Here is a 19,027-nt window from a genome sequence, read left to right on the forward strand (position 1 = left end):
TTACAGTATTAGGAAGGCACAGTCATAGCTGTTGATTTAAATCATATATAGATGGAAAAACTTGAGGTTTTGGGGGGGTTTTTTTGCCTTCTGTTCTTGACATTTTTTTCTTGGAGTGATTTTTTAACAATACGTAAGTGTTAAAGAATCTAGCCTGTGACAAATTAAGGTTAAGAGAAGCTCCCAATCATATTCCAGGTTAGTGGACCAAAAACATGTATCCTTGGGTGAACATGCTTCTCAATGTATATCTTCCTATAGGAGGATGCTAAGTAAAAGATTATTTATTGCCCTCTAGAACACAAATCTATTGTGAAGAAACCTCAAGCCAAATAAGAACTAAAAAATAGGTATATGTACCCCATAACTCTTCTTTCACATAGCTACTATTCTGTTGTCTACTGTGTGCTTAAATATGTCAACAATAACAGATATTTTGCTTTGTTGATGTCAGTTTTAATTTTGACAGTATCAATTACTATGAAATTGTAGAAATTGTTCATCTCTTTATATCTCTTCACTGTGGCCAGATCTTGACTTCATTTCTTATAAATATTTCTGCTTATTATATTGTGCTTAAAAATAAGTAGAAATAAAAAGTATAAAATCTTTAACAGTAGAAAAATTATGATGTGGTATATATATGAGCCCCAGCAAAGTATATTAAAGTTGAGTTAAATTAAAGACTTATTGGAAGGATAAAATCAACACTCACTTTCTTATTGATATAGTATGGGTCCAGGTCCTCCAGTGGCTCTGACACCATCCCTGGAGGGATGTCTCCATAAATAAATGGAAGGTTCTTTCCAGCTTCCAAGTCACTGTTTGGCTTTGGTTTGTTCTCGTCATCGTTGTCTTGTTCTCTCTTGGGTTTCTTGGCTTTCTCTTCTGCAGCACGGTTTTCGATAGCAGCAAGAGATTCTCTAGTAAAAAGGCGGAAGCTTTCAGGTCCTGGGGGTGCCAGAAGTGCCTGTGCCATCTTTTCATCCTGCACATTTAATTACGTTTAGCTTCTTGCATAAGAATAGCCTACAATTTTAAAAAAATGCATGAGAGTCAGGAAACCAAGTGAACGAGAGGGATTAAGAAAATCAACCAAGATGTCATTTAATGTTTCTTCTAGTAATTTTTTTAAGTATAAACTTTAAGTAGTGCTTTTCATGCTGCACTACAAATTTTAACTTAGAAGCATCATTCAATCTAATTTTCAATATGCCAACTTCATATGTCCATCAAAAGTCTGTTCTGATACCTTTGCACCAATGTATAGTATATGTTTGGTAAAGAGTAATGCCAAGAATGCTTGTCAATAAAATTACTCAAGGACCCATTATTTCTCTCCCTCCTCCTTTTATCACATTTTACTAACTTCCCAAAGAAAGAAATCCTGGTGACAATGCAGTGATATATCCCTGACTCAGGGATAAAATCTCGGGATAGGAAAAGAAGTTTTGCCTAACCCAGCCACTGTTCTGATTATCAGCATCATTGACCACTGGTTCTCCAGACAAGGTCTGACTGTCAGCAGGGACAGAGAAGTCAAAACTGTTTCTGTTTAGCTTTTCACCTTGGATCCTTCTGAGGTATCTTCTGAAGCAATGCAGAATATATTTACTTCCTTTCCCAGTCTGCTGCTCTTTAAGTATTCCAAGACAATTTTCATCTTCTTCCTGAATCTTCCATTTGGTGTAGTGCGGTAAAAGCATGGACTATGGAGCTAGACTTCTTCTGTTCTAAACCCTGGCTCTGCCACTGATGAGCTGCATGACTTTAAAAATGTAACCTCTCGGTGCTTCAGTCTTCATCTATAAAATGGGGATAATATGAGAACTAATCTCCCAGGTTATTGTAAGGAATAAATGAATTAATTTACATTAAATGTTTAGACTATTTTCTGGAATTAGCAAGCACTGTACTAGTGTCAACTATCATAATCTAATTATCTTCAGTTCCTGCAGCCATTTCCTCTGTTGTGGTTTCAAGCATCCTCACAATTCAAACCACTCTTCTTTAAATAAGGTCTTAACTTGCTGGAACTACAACTGACTGTGGAGGTTCAGGAATGGGCTGGGAATTGCAGAGTACAGGGGCACATTCATTCATGCCTACCACCTGGCTGGGAGAGGACTGGAGATAAGGCAGACATGTGGAGTGGACCTGTTCAATTTCCCAGGGAAGGGAAAAAATTCTATCTGCTGGAAATGTGACACAGCTGTCAAAAATACTGGAAATTAGCTACATAAATTTTGAAACATAAGTTAACAGTTATATTATTTTGCACTGTGCCAAGAATCTCATTATAAAATCAAGATAGAAAATAGAAAAAATAACAAAAATACAATGAGTACATCAGTCATCTTGTAGAATGATCTACAACCTTGGCATCAAAATAATCATCCAAGTCATCTGTGACATTTTCCCTATCTGCAACCACCCACCTGTCTCTGCCCTTATTCTAGTCTCCATAGTAGTTTATCCCTAAATGGCCTTCTAATTCTTAGCAGTTGATTGCATGGGTATACTGACCTTCCAGAGAAAGAGAAACTCTAGATCTTATAGTAACATAAGAAAAATGATATAGGTTATTATATGTTTTTTGAGTGTATATCTGAGTTACTGGTTCCCTGGTCTGTTCCAGTAACAAAACGTATTTTAATACCTGTGTCTTTTCATAGAATTCATACTCATAATATGACATTGTTATTATATTTCCTGCTATTATGAAGGTATATTCTAGATAAGTTATAAATTATCAGACTTGTCAAAAAATTGTGCCATTTTTGCTGCTAGTTCTGAAAATGAACTTCTGATTTGTGGTGGGACAAGGCTCTTTTTTTATGCTCCATCAACTGGTATATAAATCAGAAGGTTTGGGAACAGTTATTCTGTTTTATTTAAAAATCAATCAACCATCTATTTTGTGCCTTCTAAATTCATGGTAGACGGCACAAAGTAGAATTACTTTGGTAATAAAACGGTTTCAGCCATTTTATGTCATTTCAATGGTGACATAGGCACTCCAAACTCTAGGCTGCTGTGGAATAATCACAGATTTTATACTTTTCAGTGTGGAAAGAGTTTGCGCTTAACTGCAAACCTTAAATACCCAGGGATGTGTAATCCACCTGTGTCTCATCACCTGTCATGAATTAAATGGATAAGGTTCTTCCCCAGTGCTAAATGAAAATGACACAGCATGAGAAAAATATCTTTAAAAATTTCTGTGGAACGTGGTTGCTTTCTTAAGGGAGAAGAAAGGTTTCTTTTGTATTTGAGCATTTACTTGCACTGATTTTGGTTTCTTTACTGACAGTGGAATGAAAACCATGCAGCAATTGGTATCAGAGATCTAGATTAGTATCGAGTCTGTTACTAACAGTTTGTCATTTAACCTTCCTCAACCTCAGTGTCATCGAAGTACCTTATCATGTATGAGGCAACACTTTGCCATAAAGAAATAATTATACTTACTTAATTGGAGTCTCCTGGTTCCCAAGTTTTAAAATGAAATTAGTTTAAACATGTAGAAATCTTTCAGTAATCTTTACAGATGACTTTGATTTCTCTGGGATGACATGGAACAAGGAACCATCACAAATCATGAAAATTTATTTAAAAATAAATAATCCTTTACCTTCTTGTTCACTTATCAAGGGCTAGAATAAAAAATTTGAGTCTTGGTCAAAAGGAAGTAAAGAAGTCTCTTTGAAATTCCCATGCTGCTGTCTCTAAATCCTGAGAAGACAGGCCAGTTCTAGACTCTCAGATTTTTGTCTGCAAGGGGAACTAGGGTTTGTTCAACATTTGGATAGGCTGAGACATTAAAGATTATAGTGAACAGAGTTTCTCGGGGCTTCATCTACAGCGTTGCTGTTTAGAAACCTCTCATAGTTCTTTGGCAGTTCTATTTTAATTTTTTTCCTCTTCTTTCTTGTTCTTTGTGAGCTTATTATACAGAGCTCTTACATAATTTTATATTCCTATTAGGGCCAGACTTTAAAAAATTAATTCCTACTGATGCCTTGGTGTGGAATATATATTATTAATGAATATATGTGCATTATAATTTATTAAAACACATCAAATTTAACATACCAAATTTTCTCCAGAACTGTCCTTGGAAGGACAAAAAAGATAAAAGATCTGAGGAGATGATCTCTTTGATTAAAAACTAAAGTGTTTGTGTGTGTTAATGTGTTTGAGTAAAACAAATACATCCTTCTGTTAATCAAGAAAGACTGTGGTTCAAAATATCCTATTGTAGGGGTGGACGACAGAATGTCAAGCCTGGAAGGAACCTTAGGATCATTTATTTAGGAAATATTTATTGAGGGGCTACTATGTATCAACACTGTGCTTGGACTAGGTACCCATAGTCCCTGCCCTTAAGGAACTGATAGTCCATTGAGAGAGATGGATTTCTGTACTAATAATTATAATACAATTATGTATAACTGCTTATTGTCTGAGGTCCATAAAAGGGAGCAATTTATTCTGCCCAGAGAGGTATGGTTCAGGCAAGTTTTCCTGAAGAAGTGATATTGGGGTAGGTTTTGTAGACTGGTTGGGATTTGACCAACTAGTTGTGGTGGTGGTAGTTGGGGGAGGGTTGGTAGGAAGACATATCAGTAGAGACCTACTAGGTAGGCAGGGAGGCAGCATGTATATGGACCCAGAAATAACAGAGAGCATGGATTGTTTGGGAGGAACTATAAGCAGTTCATTATGGGTGGGGACCAACCTGCCCAAAAGGGAGTGGAGAGAGAAAGGAACGGAAATTTAGGCAGGATATAGATCACCAAAGGCCTCATTCAGCACACTAAGGTAAGCTGTGGGTGGGGAGTGGCATGATCATTTGGAAGGTTGGAAAGGTGGTGGCAGTATGAAAGACAGACAGGTAGGGAGTGAGCAATGGTTTTCACACATTTTGGTTTCAGGATCCCTTAATACGCCTAAAATTATAGAAGACCTCAAAGAGCTTTTGTTTAAGGGGAGGCTTATCTGTCCATATTTACTGTATTAAGAATTAAAATAGAAAATTTAAAAACATGCTTTAATTAACTTAATAACAAGCCCTTGTATGTTTGCATATAAAACAGATTTTTAATGAAAATAACTTATTATCCCAAAGGAAAAGAATTGAGTAGAAGAATGAACTTGTTTTACATTTGGGCAAATCTCTTTCCTGTCTGGCTTAATGAAATACACCTAGATTCTCACATCCTCTTCGGGGTTCCATCTGTTGAGATATGTTGTTTTTATTGAAGTACAAGAAGAAAATCCTCCCGGGACTTCCCTGGTGGCACAGTGGTTAAGAATCCGCCTGCCAAACCTGGGCTTCCAGTGGTTTGGTTTTTGTTATTTTGTAATTTTGTTCTTGTTTTTCTTCTACTGTTCAGCTCTGTTTCAGATAATTGCAGTTGATACATTTCTATGTTCTTTAAATCTTAGATTGAGAACTATTTAAATATTTCTTGCTAGAAAATGGGAATTCAAAATCAAGAACAATCTTGAAATTAACAATTTGATATTTTAAACCGTTACCTTTATGTTGTATTCAGCTAAATGCAGTTATTCTTTTTCTTTTTTTAAAAATAGATTTTATTTATTTATTTATTTATTTATTTATTTATTGGCTGCGTTGGGTCTTCCTTTGCTGTGCACGGGCTTTCTCTACTTGCAGCGAGGGGGGGCTACTCTTCGTTATGGTGTGAGGGCTTCTCATTGCGGTGACTTCTCTTGTTGCGGAGCACAGGCTCTAGGTGCACAGGCTTCAGTAGTTGTGGCACACGGGCTTCCATAGTTGTGGCTTGCGGGCTCTAGAGCGCAGGTGCAGTAGTTGTGGCGCACGGGTTTAGTTGCTCCACAGCATGTAGGATCTTCCCAGACCAGGGCTCGGACCCATGTCCTCTGCATTGGAAGGCGGATCCTTAACCATTGCGCCACCAGGGAAGCCTAATGCAGTTATTCTTAAGAGCTCATATACACAAAGCAAAAAGTTGCAGAGTATAAAATTAAGTTCATGGCATTTTAGAAATTACCTGGAGTATCGACTCCCACTGCTTGTTTCTATGAGAAATAAAACTTCTCAAGAAACACACACACACACACACACACACACACACACACACACACACAAAGAATCCGTCTGCCAATGCAGGGGACACGGGTTTGATCCCTGGTCTGGATAGATCCCACATGCTGCGGAGCAACTAAGCCCATGTGCCACAACTACTGAGCCTGTGCTCTAGAGCCTGTGAGCCACAACTACTGAGCCCGTGCACTGCAACTACTGAAGCCCTCGTGCTCTAGGTCCTGTGCTCTGCAACAAGGGAACCACCACAATGCGAAGCCCACGCACCGCAACAGAAAGTAGCCCCCGCTCGCTGCAACTAGGGAAAGCCCATGGGCAGCAATGAAGACCCAACACAGCCAAAAATAAATAAAATTTAAAAATAAAATAAAAATTTTTTTAAAGAAAGAAGAAAATCCTCTCACATATATGTAACTGGAAAATTGGGAATATTTTAATTTCTTTATCAGACAATTGGGAATATTATTCTTTGATAAACACCAAAACTCTACAAATGGTACTTTCTTAAATTAGTTTCAGTGTGGAATCATAAACCATATCAGTGAACTTTTGATTGATCTTGCCCTTTGGATGGATTTTGTACCATCATGCATGGATCATTTGGAAAATATCAGCACATTATTATGCAGATTTTCCAAATTTTGACAAATTTTATTATATAACATTCAAAAATCACATTTGTTAATATCACCATTGATCTCTTGAGAAAAGTCATAATGTATTGGGAGACTGTCAGGCTCCCAGTGTCAGATAAAAGTTTTCCAAAATTCCAATTTCCACTTGAAAGCTCCAATTTTAACATTGGCAACAAATGCTGTCATTTGCTTTCTCTGAAATGACAGGTTTTTCCTTTGTTCATTTTTGAGAAAATATCTGCCAAATACCCAAGTCTGAATAACCATAGTTTGTCAGTTCTTTCTTTCAAGTGAAAATGGGGTTCCTTGAAAAAAAAAAGTGGCGTATTCAGCTCCTGACACAATCACACAAGTGCTTTTCCTTGAGACAACCATGGTGCTCAGTATGCAGAAGAAATGCTTTATGTATTCTTTCCCTATCATCATACAGAATATTAAAAATATGTGTTCTTTAGGGTCAAGATTTAATAAAGTTAATATTTACTGCTTCATCAAAGATGTTCTTATGTGAACTGGCATTTTTTTTCTTACTGAAAGTGTTTGGTGGTGAAGAAAACAAGAACTCCTCCTTCAGTATGATGCCACTGCCTTGATTCCCACTCAGGCATTAGCAGTTTTACGCCATGACTTTAGCACTGTCAATGCAAATGTCAGAACAGTGAAGAAAAGGCAAATGACACCTTGGTATTGTTAAGAAAATTGTTTCGACCTCAGAGCCCCTCTGAAAGGGACTCAGGAACACCGCATTGTCTGCAAACCACCCTTTGAGAACAGCTTCCCTAAAAGGAAGCAGATGGACACCAGTGGTCTAAAGCAGAGGGCAAGAGAATTTGACTATAGCTTTATTATTTAAGGGCATGGACTTGGCAATTAGGACTGCATTCAAGTCCTGGCTCTGCTACATTCTAGCAATGTGACCTTGGATAATTTTTTTTTATCCTTCATAATCTTCAGTTTCCCAATCTACATAGTGAAGATAATGATAGCAGTGATAGCACATACTTCATAGAGTTAATGTGACCTTTAAATGAGAAAATGCATCTAAAGGTGAGCAGGTGCCTGGAAAATAGTAGGCAGTCAATAAGTTAGAGAGAAAACAAACCATGGCCCGAGGACTGTACTCAAGGCACAATTAGGAAGAGAAGACCAATAAGATTTTGTGATGATTTGATAGGGTGAAGAAGAGTTATGGGGTTAAGTTCATTTCCAGATTTCTGGTTTAAGCCACAGATTTAACCCAACCGAGACATGGAGAAGGTTTATAGGGCACAGTAATAAATTCTGCTTGAGTTTTATTTAGTTTCAGATGCCTGTGAGACAACTGGATGTGTAATTAAAATATGGGTCTGAGACTCAAGAAAGCTGCCTGGGCTGGGAAAATGTTGATTAAGCAGTCACGAGTTGAAACTGAAAAATATGCAGTACATTATTTAGGAAAAAATTGGAAGATGAAGAGCAGGACTCTTGTGACTACCAATTTTAAGGAGCGGGAACACAGAGGATATTAGACAATGAAATTAGAAGAGTTATATGGATGCCAAAAGAGGAATTTCCAAGATGCTAATTAAAAGGCATGCATTGGATTTGACAATTAGTCGAACTTCCTGCCTTTAAAATAAATGAGGAACAGGCGCAGAGAAGCAAAGTAATCTTCACTGAAGTGTCTATTGACAAACACAAATTGTTGCTCTGAGGCAAAACATTTTCCACACAGTCTGTTCTTGACGGATTTTTCCTACTGTTGTTGACATTTTTTATCTTGAATCTTACTATTGTGTGATTTGATATTAAAGATCTAAGCTGTATATAAATAACTACAGAAAAATTGATTTGTATACCTCAGTTCTGTTTTCCAGGCTCACATATCTGTATGCTATGATACAAACATAAGCTGCTGAAACTATATGAAACCAGTAAATGAAATGAATATAAAACTAATAATTGTTAATGAATCAGAATCTAAGAAAAGTGGCACAGTAAATATTTGGGATATGCTGTGGCATTATTGCGGCAAAGACAAAGTATTTTTTCCATTAGTCATTTAGCCCGTGAATGCTCGTCTTGCCTGATTTTCCAGAACAGAAGACAGTTTGTTGAATTGTATTGGTCTATAGCCTGTTAGTATCAATAGCCTCTCTCTCTGTAGGGATTTTTATAATTATGTTACAGACAAAATCGATTAGTTCTGGTCTATTCCCATGGAAAGAAAATTATGTCAGAGGCTGTAAGTTTGCCATCTTCAAGGATGGAAAGTTGCTCTGTGTCATGCAACTTGAGAGATCAGGGGGAAAAAACCCATCCAAATGTATTTTCATGTTCTTGATGACAAGGGAGGGAGTTGTCAGGGAAAGACTGGGTCCATTACTAAGGAAAGGTTGCTGTCTGTGTTTTCTTGGTATCAACAAGAGACTATTATAGGAAGAGTATAATCTAGAAGACAAAGTGGACCAATTAACTACTGTCCTACTAAAGAAAGTTATTAATTTTTTCGAAAGGAATTTTCATTTAGGGCTAATGATTGTCTAGTATTTGCTATATATCCTCAGGTAGCATGTGTGACCAAGAGCATATTTTATCAAAGGCATACACACAGCATTCAGCACATTATAATAATAACCACTGGACACTCGCCAAGGCAGAATAAAATGTTATTTTCCATGTTTTAAAAGAGTTTTGAAATAATACTTTGTTGGTGTGCCTACCTAACCAGGTGGCTTTGAGGATTAAATAATAATAATAGATAAACCTCTGTTGAATGATTACTATGTCTCAGATACTCTGTCATTTAATTTATGCACACTAACTCATTTAATTGTCATTTTAATCTTATGAGATTAGTACTATTATTATTATTCCCATTTTACAGATCAAAAAACCTAGGTGCAGGTAGGTTAGATAACTTGTCCAAGTTACAAAAGTAATAAGGAGTCAGGATTTGAACCCAGATAGTTTAGGAAAAGCTGGGCCCCAAGCCTGCAAAATGAGAAGAATTTTAGTTCATGTTTTCAGAAATGGAATTAGGATGAGTCAGCTACCTTATTAGGAGGTTATTATGTATAGAGCCCCGTGTTAGGAACGGGGTGGTGCAGCCTAAGAAATCTAGCAATATAGTCCTCACCTTTGTTTTAAAGTAGAATACAAAACAAGCAGGAATGAATTAATAAAACCACCATCTAATAGATACGTGCTCACACGTATGTTAAGCATTTTGGAATTATTTAAAGGTAAATTAAATGCTTAGGCTAGCTTCTTCTTCTGTGTAATGTACCTCTTGTTCTTAGTGTGATGTCAAGGAATTCAGTATTACTATTGGTTTGGACAAACCTACTGAGAAAGTAACTGTAGTATGGATATCACTATGCCATGGCCAAATACAAAGGAAATCTAGACTTTCTCTTCCATTGTTCCTTTCCTGTTAGCTAAACACATGATTGTCCGTACACAAATATAATTATTGATTTACTAACTGTTTAATAAAAAAACTATTTTTACCTTTCTCTACCTGGACTTAATGTCATGCCTCTGAAAAAAATAGCTGAGTGTGAAAGCACAAGTCATCTCTGTCTTCAGAACAACTTTTGTCTTGGAAATAATAATTATCTTCTAGGAGATGAAGTTCCCTGTGACTTTATCTTTATCAGACAGCTATAAGCTCAGAGAGACAACTGCTAACTAATAACAATAATTAAGCCAACATTGTAATAGATATATCAGCATCATTGGTTTCATCAGCTCCTGAGTTTTTCTACTGTATGTTTGCAAACTGAAGCAAATTTTGTGTTCATCTCCCCAGTGACCATTCCACTTTGACACCTCCTCCAAGCCCCTTGCCAATCATTGGTTAAGGATTAGGCATTTGGTCCAATTCTGGCTAATAAGAGATGAGGGGAAGTCTGCCAAGTGGGTGTTTGTAAAAGATTTCTTCACTCAAAAGAAAGAGACCGAGGAGGAGACAGAATTCTCTGTCCCCTGGACCTTAGCATCAGGGTATGATACATGGCACTACTGCAGGCACTTACAACCGGAATGGATGCCATTGTGAGGGCAAAGCTGACAGACTTTGGGTGGCAGATCACAGAGACAGATCTACCCCTGGGCTCTTGATGGATCACTCAGCTCTTGGACCCAAACAACCTCTGCACTGCTTGTTATGTTCGATAAACATCCTTCTTGACTTAGATAATTTTAGACAGATTTTTTTAGTTAGTTGCAGCTGATACACCAAATAAATAAACACTCCTCAGTAGGTTCAAAAACCTGGCCAGTCCAGAAACCAGCTTATAATCAACTTCTGACCACATGTTTTGTTGTCCTTTATCCTATACAGAGAGGTGAACTATGGAACCAATTACCAAATAAATATAATAAAATTCAAGTAAATACAATCCTAGGTAATACACAGGATGAATGTCTCTTTTGAAAGAAAAATAAATAAAAAGCTGGGTTAGTTTCTCTTTCTTACATCAATAGCCTTTATCATCATTCCACTCCCTGAGGTCATCTCTGCCATGTCTCTAAGTGTTTTTCTCTTTGGAGGAACAAACTAGCAAAGCGGCAGGAAATCACTCTTCTACCTTCTTTTTGTCCTGAAACTGCTACCGCTGTTAGCTAATAAAGATTTTAGTTTACCTTCCACAAACACAGATTTATACCCATTAGCAGTTTAGGTACCTTAGATAGTCACAGCACCTTTTTCTGGAAAAGCTCCAGGCCGCTTCTGGGAATTATCTCATTTGTTCTTACACTATTGTTACAAGAGAGTCTGCGTTTTTATTCCAGTAAGCCACTCTACCGCAAATCCTTGACAGGTATCTCATCCCTGATGAATTCTGATGTGGCTTGACATCAGCTTTCTTGCTCCATGATCTGTGTGGAAAGAGAACACAGGTGAAGTGAGTCCAGCATCTTTGGCATTTGGATTGATGTGGGTGCTCTGGTTCTAGGTCTGGGTTTTTGTATTTTGTTTACTTATAGTCCTAGATCAAGGAAGCAGGATTGACACAAAACAGGTTGTTTGACCTGTGTGAGAAGCATGCCCTTGTGTGCTCAAGGAAGGATGGAGCCTGGAACCACTCTCAGGATCCTAGGGTGGGCGTGGGGCTCACTATCCGTCGTTGGCAGCCCTGATTCAGTCACCCCTTCTGAAGCCAGGCTGGAGCTCTAGAGCATCTTCCTGTTCTTCACCTCCTACTTCCTTCCTTCCTCTCCCCTCTTTACTTCCCCTTTGTTTCTTTTCTTCAAATGCCAGAAAGGTCGAAGAGGTAGACCAGTGGAGCATGTGGTCCACATGGCTGTTGTGGGTTATTATTCCAGTTCCTTTTTCAGCTCCTTTTCCTCTCCACCTAAAACCCCATTTGATTGGCTGACTAAGATAAGACCAATAAACTTTATTCAGTGGCTTCTAAGAATAAATTTTAGATAAGCAGGGGTGAAAAAACCAGCATGTTAAACCTAGGTATAATATCTGATGTCATATTCCTTCCAGCTATAACCATTAGCAATGGCTAAGCCCAGTTAAACCAGGATTTTTAAAAGGACAATATATGTAATTTTTAAATCAGCAATCGATATTTTAAAAAATATTTCAGTAATACAAAGCTTACGAGTCAAACTGGTCTGAATCCTCACTAACAAATCTCCTTTTACAATTTACTATGACAAAAAACCATTAAATGTCACCTTTTTATTTAATACACAGTCTTTTACAATCTTTGTTTTCAGATGAGAGCTCATTCCTAAGCTACCAATCTTTAATCTGTCACCAGAGTGATCTTTCTAAAACATGCATTTTACCCTTATTAAAATTTGTCAGTGGTTCTCAGTGACTTATCATCACTTCAGCAAGGTGTGCTGGTGCCTTTATGATCTGGCCTCTGCCTCTCCTCTCTTACCTTTCACTTGGTAACAACACAGACCTGGCTCTGCCACTTGCTGGCTGTTTGACATTGAACGTGTTACCTAACCAATCCAGTTTTTAGTTTCCCATCTGTTAATGGAGATTATAATACACGGTGAAAGAGGGTTGTTGTTAGAATTAAATGATCTCACACACACATGCGTGTGCACACACACGCATGCATGTAAAGTCACTTGTACAATAGCTGGTATAAAGTAGATTTTCCTTAAAAGCTGGAGGTTTTAGTAGTAATAGAAGTAGCAATAATAGTAATAATAGTATTATAGCTATTATTACATTAATAATACCCATCAGACAGATCCGTGCATCAGAGCTTGAACCATTAAATTGTTAAATAAATTTATAGTCCTTAAATAAATGTTAGTTCCCTCTACTTTACAGCCACAGCTTAATAAATGCTACTTCTCTCCTTCACAGCACATAAATAACTGGGTTTTAAATACCTTGATCTCCAGCCTGACGTATAATGAGTGTGACATTAAATAACCAAAATATCAATTTATATATTCCAAAGTATTTGCAGTCTTTTCTCTGAGGACAAGGAGTGGGGTGAGGTAGGGAGGGCTGAATATCAAAGAGGAACTAAGAAATTAAGGAGGAACAGAAGAGTGGAGTTTGAGAAAGCATGCCAGCTTGAGTTCTCTTTCTTTAACCTTCCCTTATGAAAATCACTGATTCACGGGTCAGAGAAAATATATCTCGTGGCCTGGGCTCCAAATGCGAGAGATTTTTTCAGTCTCAAGTACACATGGGAAATAGTGATTTCTGCATATGGCCTCATGCTCCAATTTAGGCCTCATAACTGTAAGTTGTGTTATGTCCTAATAAGATCTCTATCTCACTCACCTTTCAAAGTAGACCATGGCTTGTAGATTAATCGTAAGATAAAATTGGACTACGAGTTAAGAGGAGAATGAGGACTCTAAATCAGTTCTGAACTTCAGTGAGCATAAGAATCATTTGGACTACTTGTTAAAGTTGCAGATTTCTGGGTTCAACCTCTGGAGATCCTGGAAAAGTTGGTATAGGGCAAGGCGCAGGGAACTACATTTTAATCTAGCTCCTTAAATGAATTTGGTGGAGATGGCACATGGATTACAAGTAAAGACGTTTGCCCTGAAGGAAAAGAGTAGAGATTACTAGGAATATGAGATGGTCACTTTATACAATCAAGGCTGGCATGTAGCTCTGTTGTTCCCAGTAGGTAAGAAAAAGTGGAAGCACACTGGATCACGTGTATTTGATTTTATTTTGGGAAACAAAACCAAAAACAATTCTTAAAAGCTATGTATAAAAAGACATACTTTCTCTGAGAACTAAACTGAGGGAAGTTTTGTTATCATAAGGGACACTAGGTAACATGCTTAGCAGATGTCTTAAATTTAATTTCACAGAAGACCCATACAAGGTTTAATCAAATAAGGCTTCTACTGATGGCTAAAATTAGTTAAACTCAGTGAATTCCATTAAGATGGTGATGAGATAAGATGATTCAGAAACTATACTTTCAGATTATTTAATACAAGTATTGGACCTGGAGATCCCCCCAAAATGGATAGCCTACCTTTGAAATTACCTTAATAGAATTTTAGCAGTTTGGAAATTAAGGGGAAGTTCTTTATACCACAAATGAGGACGTGCTTGTTCAAAGAGTGTAATAGAAGCTTTACTCTGAAAAGGGTAGGTGTCACCAGCTGAGGAACTTTGGACAAAGTTGCTTTAATTTTATTTTTGTTAACTCATTTCTATTTTTACTATTAATAATTGTAATACTAATGCCAACAAATGTATTTTATAGAGATAAGTTTATTTATATTTCCTTTTGTGTTAGTTTATCCTAACAATTGATTTATCATTTAATATCTTTAAAGTCCAGTGTTCATTTAATTTTTGTCTTACTCCAGCTCCATTGTTTTTAACCATTATTTTGCCTCTTTAGTTTCTCCTTTAGCTATTTTTGGCCACTTATGCCATTTTCTTTCCTTTCAATCCATTTTATCCTCCTTTATGCTGACGTGATGTACCTGCTTCAGAATTTTCCAGATCAAAACCATTTCTGGCAGGCATTAGGCTGGAAAATTCTGGGACTCAGCTCTTTGTGCAAGGGCTGAAGCAAATCCAAAGCTGCTCACTGAGTAGCTCACAGATTTTGCCAGCAGGTCCCTGGCAGCGTTTCCCCATGGGGAAAGGGCAGCCTTCCATCTGGATGGGATCGCTGGTTGGCTCTCCAATGTCTGTAATAGCCCTATCCTACCAGCTGCTCATTTTGTTTTAAGTCTTGAGACTCTTATCAAGGAAATAACTTCACATGGTCAAATCACCAAGATGTTGTTAAGTGAAAAACTGGAAATTTGTCTAGGAAGCAAAACCATGCATCTACTTCTCTGTGTACTCCAGAGATTCTCCTGGAGCAAATTTGACCATTAGAAGACTAAATGGGGGTCTAGGTTAGGTTAACTTAATACCTGGGATTTCCTTCTTTGAGTTGTATTAAATTCATTTCTGCCTTACTCTAAAAAAGCCCAGGAGGCTCAGAGCTAAATGTACATTCTAAACCAGTAACTTCATTAATGCACAGTCTTTAACAGGTTTATCATCTACACTTTCTCCATTTTCCTTGTCTTCAACTGCCTAGTGCATGTGGATTTTGAAAAAATAATATACCACTTTACCTCACTTTTTAATAAAGAGATGGAATATAATAAATGAAAGTTAAATTTCTCTAAATACATGATTTAAAAGATTTATTTGTTCTTAATCATGAGTCTATGCTTCTTATAAACAAATCATTTTTCTCAAGGACTATACTTAATTTTACCATGAAAATAAATGTTAAACACTGAGCTTGGAAGTTCAGTATCCCAAAATTGAAAAGGATCTTTCAGGCCATCTCGTTTTCACCATTAGAGTTTACAGCAGTGGTCCTCAAAATTTAGCATCAGAATCACCTGTAGGGCTTTTATTAAAACACAGCTTGCCAGGCCCCACCCCAGAGGTGCTGATTCTGTAGATATGGGTGAAGCCCCAAATTCAGCGTTTCTAGTAAGTGCGCAGAGGATGCTGATGATGCTGGCCCAGGAATCACATTTTGACAACGACTGGCTTGTAGACTCCAGAAGTGCTTTTTTGTTTGTTTGTTTGTTTGTTTTGAAGTTAGAAACATATGTACCAGTCATACTGCTCTCATTTTTATGATTTCGCAACGATGACAGTCATAGCTTCTTCAGTCTCATTTGTTCATTTGTTTAATGTCCTGTGGTGTAATTCTTCTGAACCTGGAACCTTGAAATGATTTATGGCAGTATTTCACAGAAGCCTGCAATAGCTTCCTAACCATCTCCCTGCTTCCAGTCTGATTCCCACATAGCCTATTTTCACCCAGCAGTCAGAGTGATTTGGGAAAAGCAGAAAGCAAATAAGTTATTCCTCTGTGCAGGAGCCTATAGGAGCCACCCAGAGAAAAGGCCAAACTCCTTACAGTTGCCTCTCAGACCTTATGATATGGCGTTCCAGTTACCTAGCTGAACTCATCTTGTGCTCTCCTCCTTTCTCACTCCTCCCTAGCCATATTGGTTTCTGGCTGTCCTCTGCACCTACCAAACACACATATACTGTTCCTTCTCCCCCATGAGTGTTCTTTCCTCTAGTTGGCCTAACTTCCTCATTTCTTCAAGTCTTGGTCAAAAGTTTACCTTTTCAGAGAGACCTACTGTGCTTCCCCTCCAGCTGCTTATCCCACTTTATTGTTTCCAAAGCACTTATCACCTTATTATGTACTATGTAATTTACTTACTTATAATGTTTATTGTTCATTTTCTATGTCTCCTGGGTAGAACATAAGACTTACAGGGCCTGGAATATTTGCCTTTTTTGGTCCATTTTGTTCACCAATGAATCCCAAGTGCTTAGAACAGTGCATAGCCCATACTGGGTGCTCAACAGACATTTTCTGAATAAATGAATTATTTAATTTTAGTTTCTCAAAAAGATTTAAACTTTTTACTTAGACTTACTATTTAGAAGTTCAGCCTACAAGTACTCTTTAGAAAGTCTTGTATTCTATTTAAGGCAGCATATTTTATAACAGCAAAGTCTGGGAAAAAACGGAAATATCTACTAATAGGGGATTGGTTAGGTAAATAAAGTAACTCAGTTTTGTATCATACAGCCATGAAGATGATAACACATAAAAGAACAACAAAAGCTAAATTCTCTATAGGCACAATGTTTCTGAATTATGTAGTCCTATTTAATCTAGACCAAAATACATACATTCAGGTCCTGTTTACCTCAAAGATAATTGACTAAGTAAGTTAAGTTTACCAGATTCTCTTTAAAACAAAGCAAATTGAGGACTGAATGTTTTACTCAAAGAATTTCCCATTTCAAAATATCTTAGAGAAGTAATAGTGGTGATAATAGAGAACACTGACTAAGCACTTGCTCTGTGCCAGGCATTGATTAGCTCATTTTATCTTCACAATAACCCTATGAGATAATGGTGATTATTGTCCTCATTTTGTAGGTAAGGAAATAATAGGGTTCAGAGAGGATAAGTAACATGTCCAAGGTCACATGGCTAGTAAATCATGCCACCAAATCCAGTGTCTTTTTTTCTTTAGAAAAAGTAATAATCAGAGACTCTCTCTAAAAAATATTTTACTAACCTGCTTCTCCAGCTTCATCTTACATGTATGCTCCTCCGTAGTCAAACGGATCTAGTTGCCATTCCCTGAAAGCCCCCAGTCTCTGGCCTCTGGCTTTTAAAAACATCCCCTCTGCCTGAAATATCATTCACCTCCAAAGAAGACATACAGATGGCCAACAAACACATGAAAAGATGCTCAACATCACCAATTATTAGAGAAATGAAGATCAAAACTACAATGAGGTATCACCTCACACCAGTTAGAATGGCCATCATGAAAAAATCTACAAACAATAAATGCTGGAGAGGGTGTGGAGAAAAGGGAACCCTCTTGCACTGTTGGTGGGAATGTAAGTTGATACAACCACTATGGAGAACAGTATGGAGGTTCCTTAAACAACTAAAAATAGAACTACCATATGACCCATCAATCCCACTACTGGGCACATACCCTGAGAAAACCATAATTCAAAAAGACACATGCACTCCAATGTTCATTGCAACACTATTTATGGGTTGGCCAAAACATTCATTTGGGTTTTTCCATAAGGTGTTAAGGAAAAACCCGAATGAACTTTTTGGCCAACCCAATGCAATAGTCAGGATATGGAAGCAACCTAAATGTCCATCAACAGATGAATGGATAAAGAAGATGTGTTACATATATACAGTGGAATATTACTCAGCTGTAAAAAGGAACGAAATTGTATCATTGACAGAGACGTGGATGGACGTAGAGACTGTCATACAGAGTGAAATAAGTCAGAGAAAAACAAATATATATTAATGCATATATGTGGAATCTAGGAAAATGGTAAAGATGATCTTATTTGCAAAGCAGAAATAGAGACACAGACGTAGACAACAAATGTATGGATACCAAGGGGGAAGGGGGTGGGTGGGATGAATTGGGAGACTGGGATTGACATATATACACTACCATGTATAAAGTAGATAGCTATGGAGAACCTACTATATAGCACAGGGAACTCTACTCAGTGCTCTATGGTGACTTAAACGGGAAGGAAATCCAAAACAGAGGGAATATATGTATATGTATGGCTGATTCACTTTGCTGTACAGCAGAAACTGACACAGCAGTGTAAAGCAACTATACTCCAATTTAAAAAAAAAAAATCCTATCTATACTCCAAGGCTCATCATACCCAAATTCTGAGTCAGAAGTGATTTTGCCTTCCTCTGAACTCCAACAACATGCACATATTGCTTTAAAAATTCATATAATAATTATAATATTCTGGCTTCTGCTTTTATTAAGGATGTGTCTTATTACTTCTACATTTTAAATTCCTTGAGGATAAGGATTTTATTGCTTACCTACCATAGTGAGCAGGACATTATTAGATATCTGTTGAATATAATTACCTAAAACAAATTCTGCAAATACCCTGTCCAAGCCCTGGTCACATGTAAGAATTGAGCACTAAAAATGTCGCTAGTGCCAAATCAGAAATAATATTTTGGGTATATTGGCTTAAAAAAAAGCATTAGTGGGCTTCCCCAGTGGCGCAATGGTTAAGAATCCGCCTGCCAATGCAGGGGTCACGGGTTCGAGCCCTGATCTGGGAAGATCCCACATGCCGCGGAGCAACTAAGCCCGTGCGCCACAAGTACTGAGCCTGCACTCTAGAGCCCGCGAGCCACAACTACTGAAGCCCGCGCGCCTAGAGCCCGTGCTCCGCAACAAGAGAAGCCACTGCAATGAGAAGCCC

General features: G+C 37.6%; 1 protein-coding gene across 17 annotated transcripts in view; it reads right to left on the reverse strand.

Moving 5' to 3' along the window:
* The window catches only part of SCN3A (sodium voltage-gated channel alpha subunit 3), a 118,572-nt gene that overhangs the window by 84,632 nt on the left and 14,913 nt on the right, over nt 1–19,027 (reverse strand). For 12 of the 17 annotated variants that reach the window (XM_082464855.1, XM_082464856.1, XM_082464854.1 and 9 more), the window contains 2 exons: nt 11,401–11,595; nt 716–1,029 (listed from right to left, as the gene is read on the reverse strand). In XM_082464855.1, the coding sequence (XP_082320981.1) occupies nt 716–979 (264 nt within the window). In that variant the 5' untranslated portion in view covers nt 980–1,029; nt 11,401–11,595. Of the gene's footprint in view, nt 1–715; nt 1,806–11,400; nt 11,596–19,027 lie in introns of those variants that run through there. The other 5 variants (XM_082464849.1, XM_082464857.1, XM_082464860.1 and 2 more) reach the window with 4 other exon arrangements.

This window comes from Balaenoptera physalus (genome assembly GCF_965194825.1).
Source record: "Balaenoptera physalus genome assembly, chromosome: 6".
Lineage (NCBI taxonomy): Eukaryota > Metazoa > Chordata > Mammalia > Artiodactyla > Balaenopteridae > Balaenoptera > Balaenoptera physalus.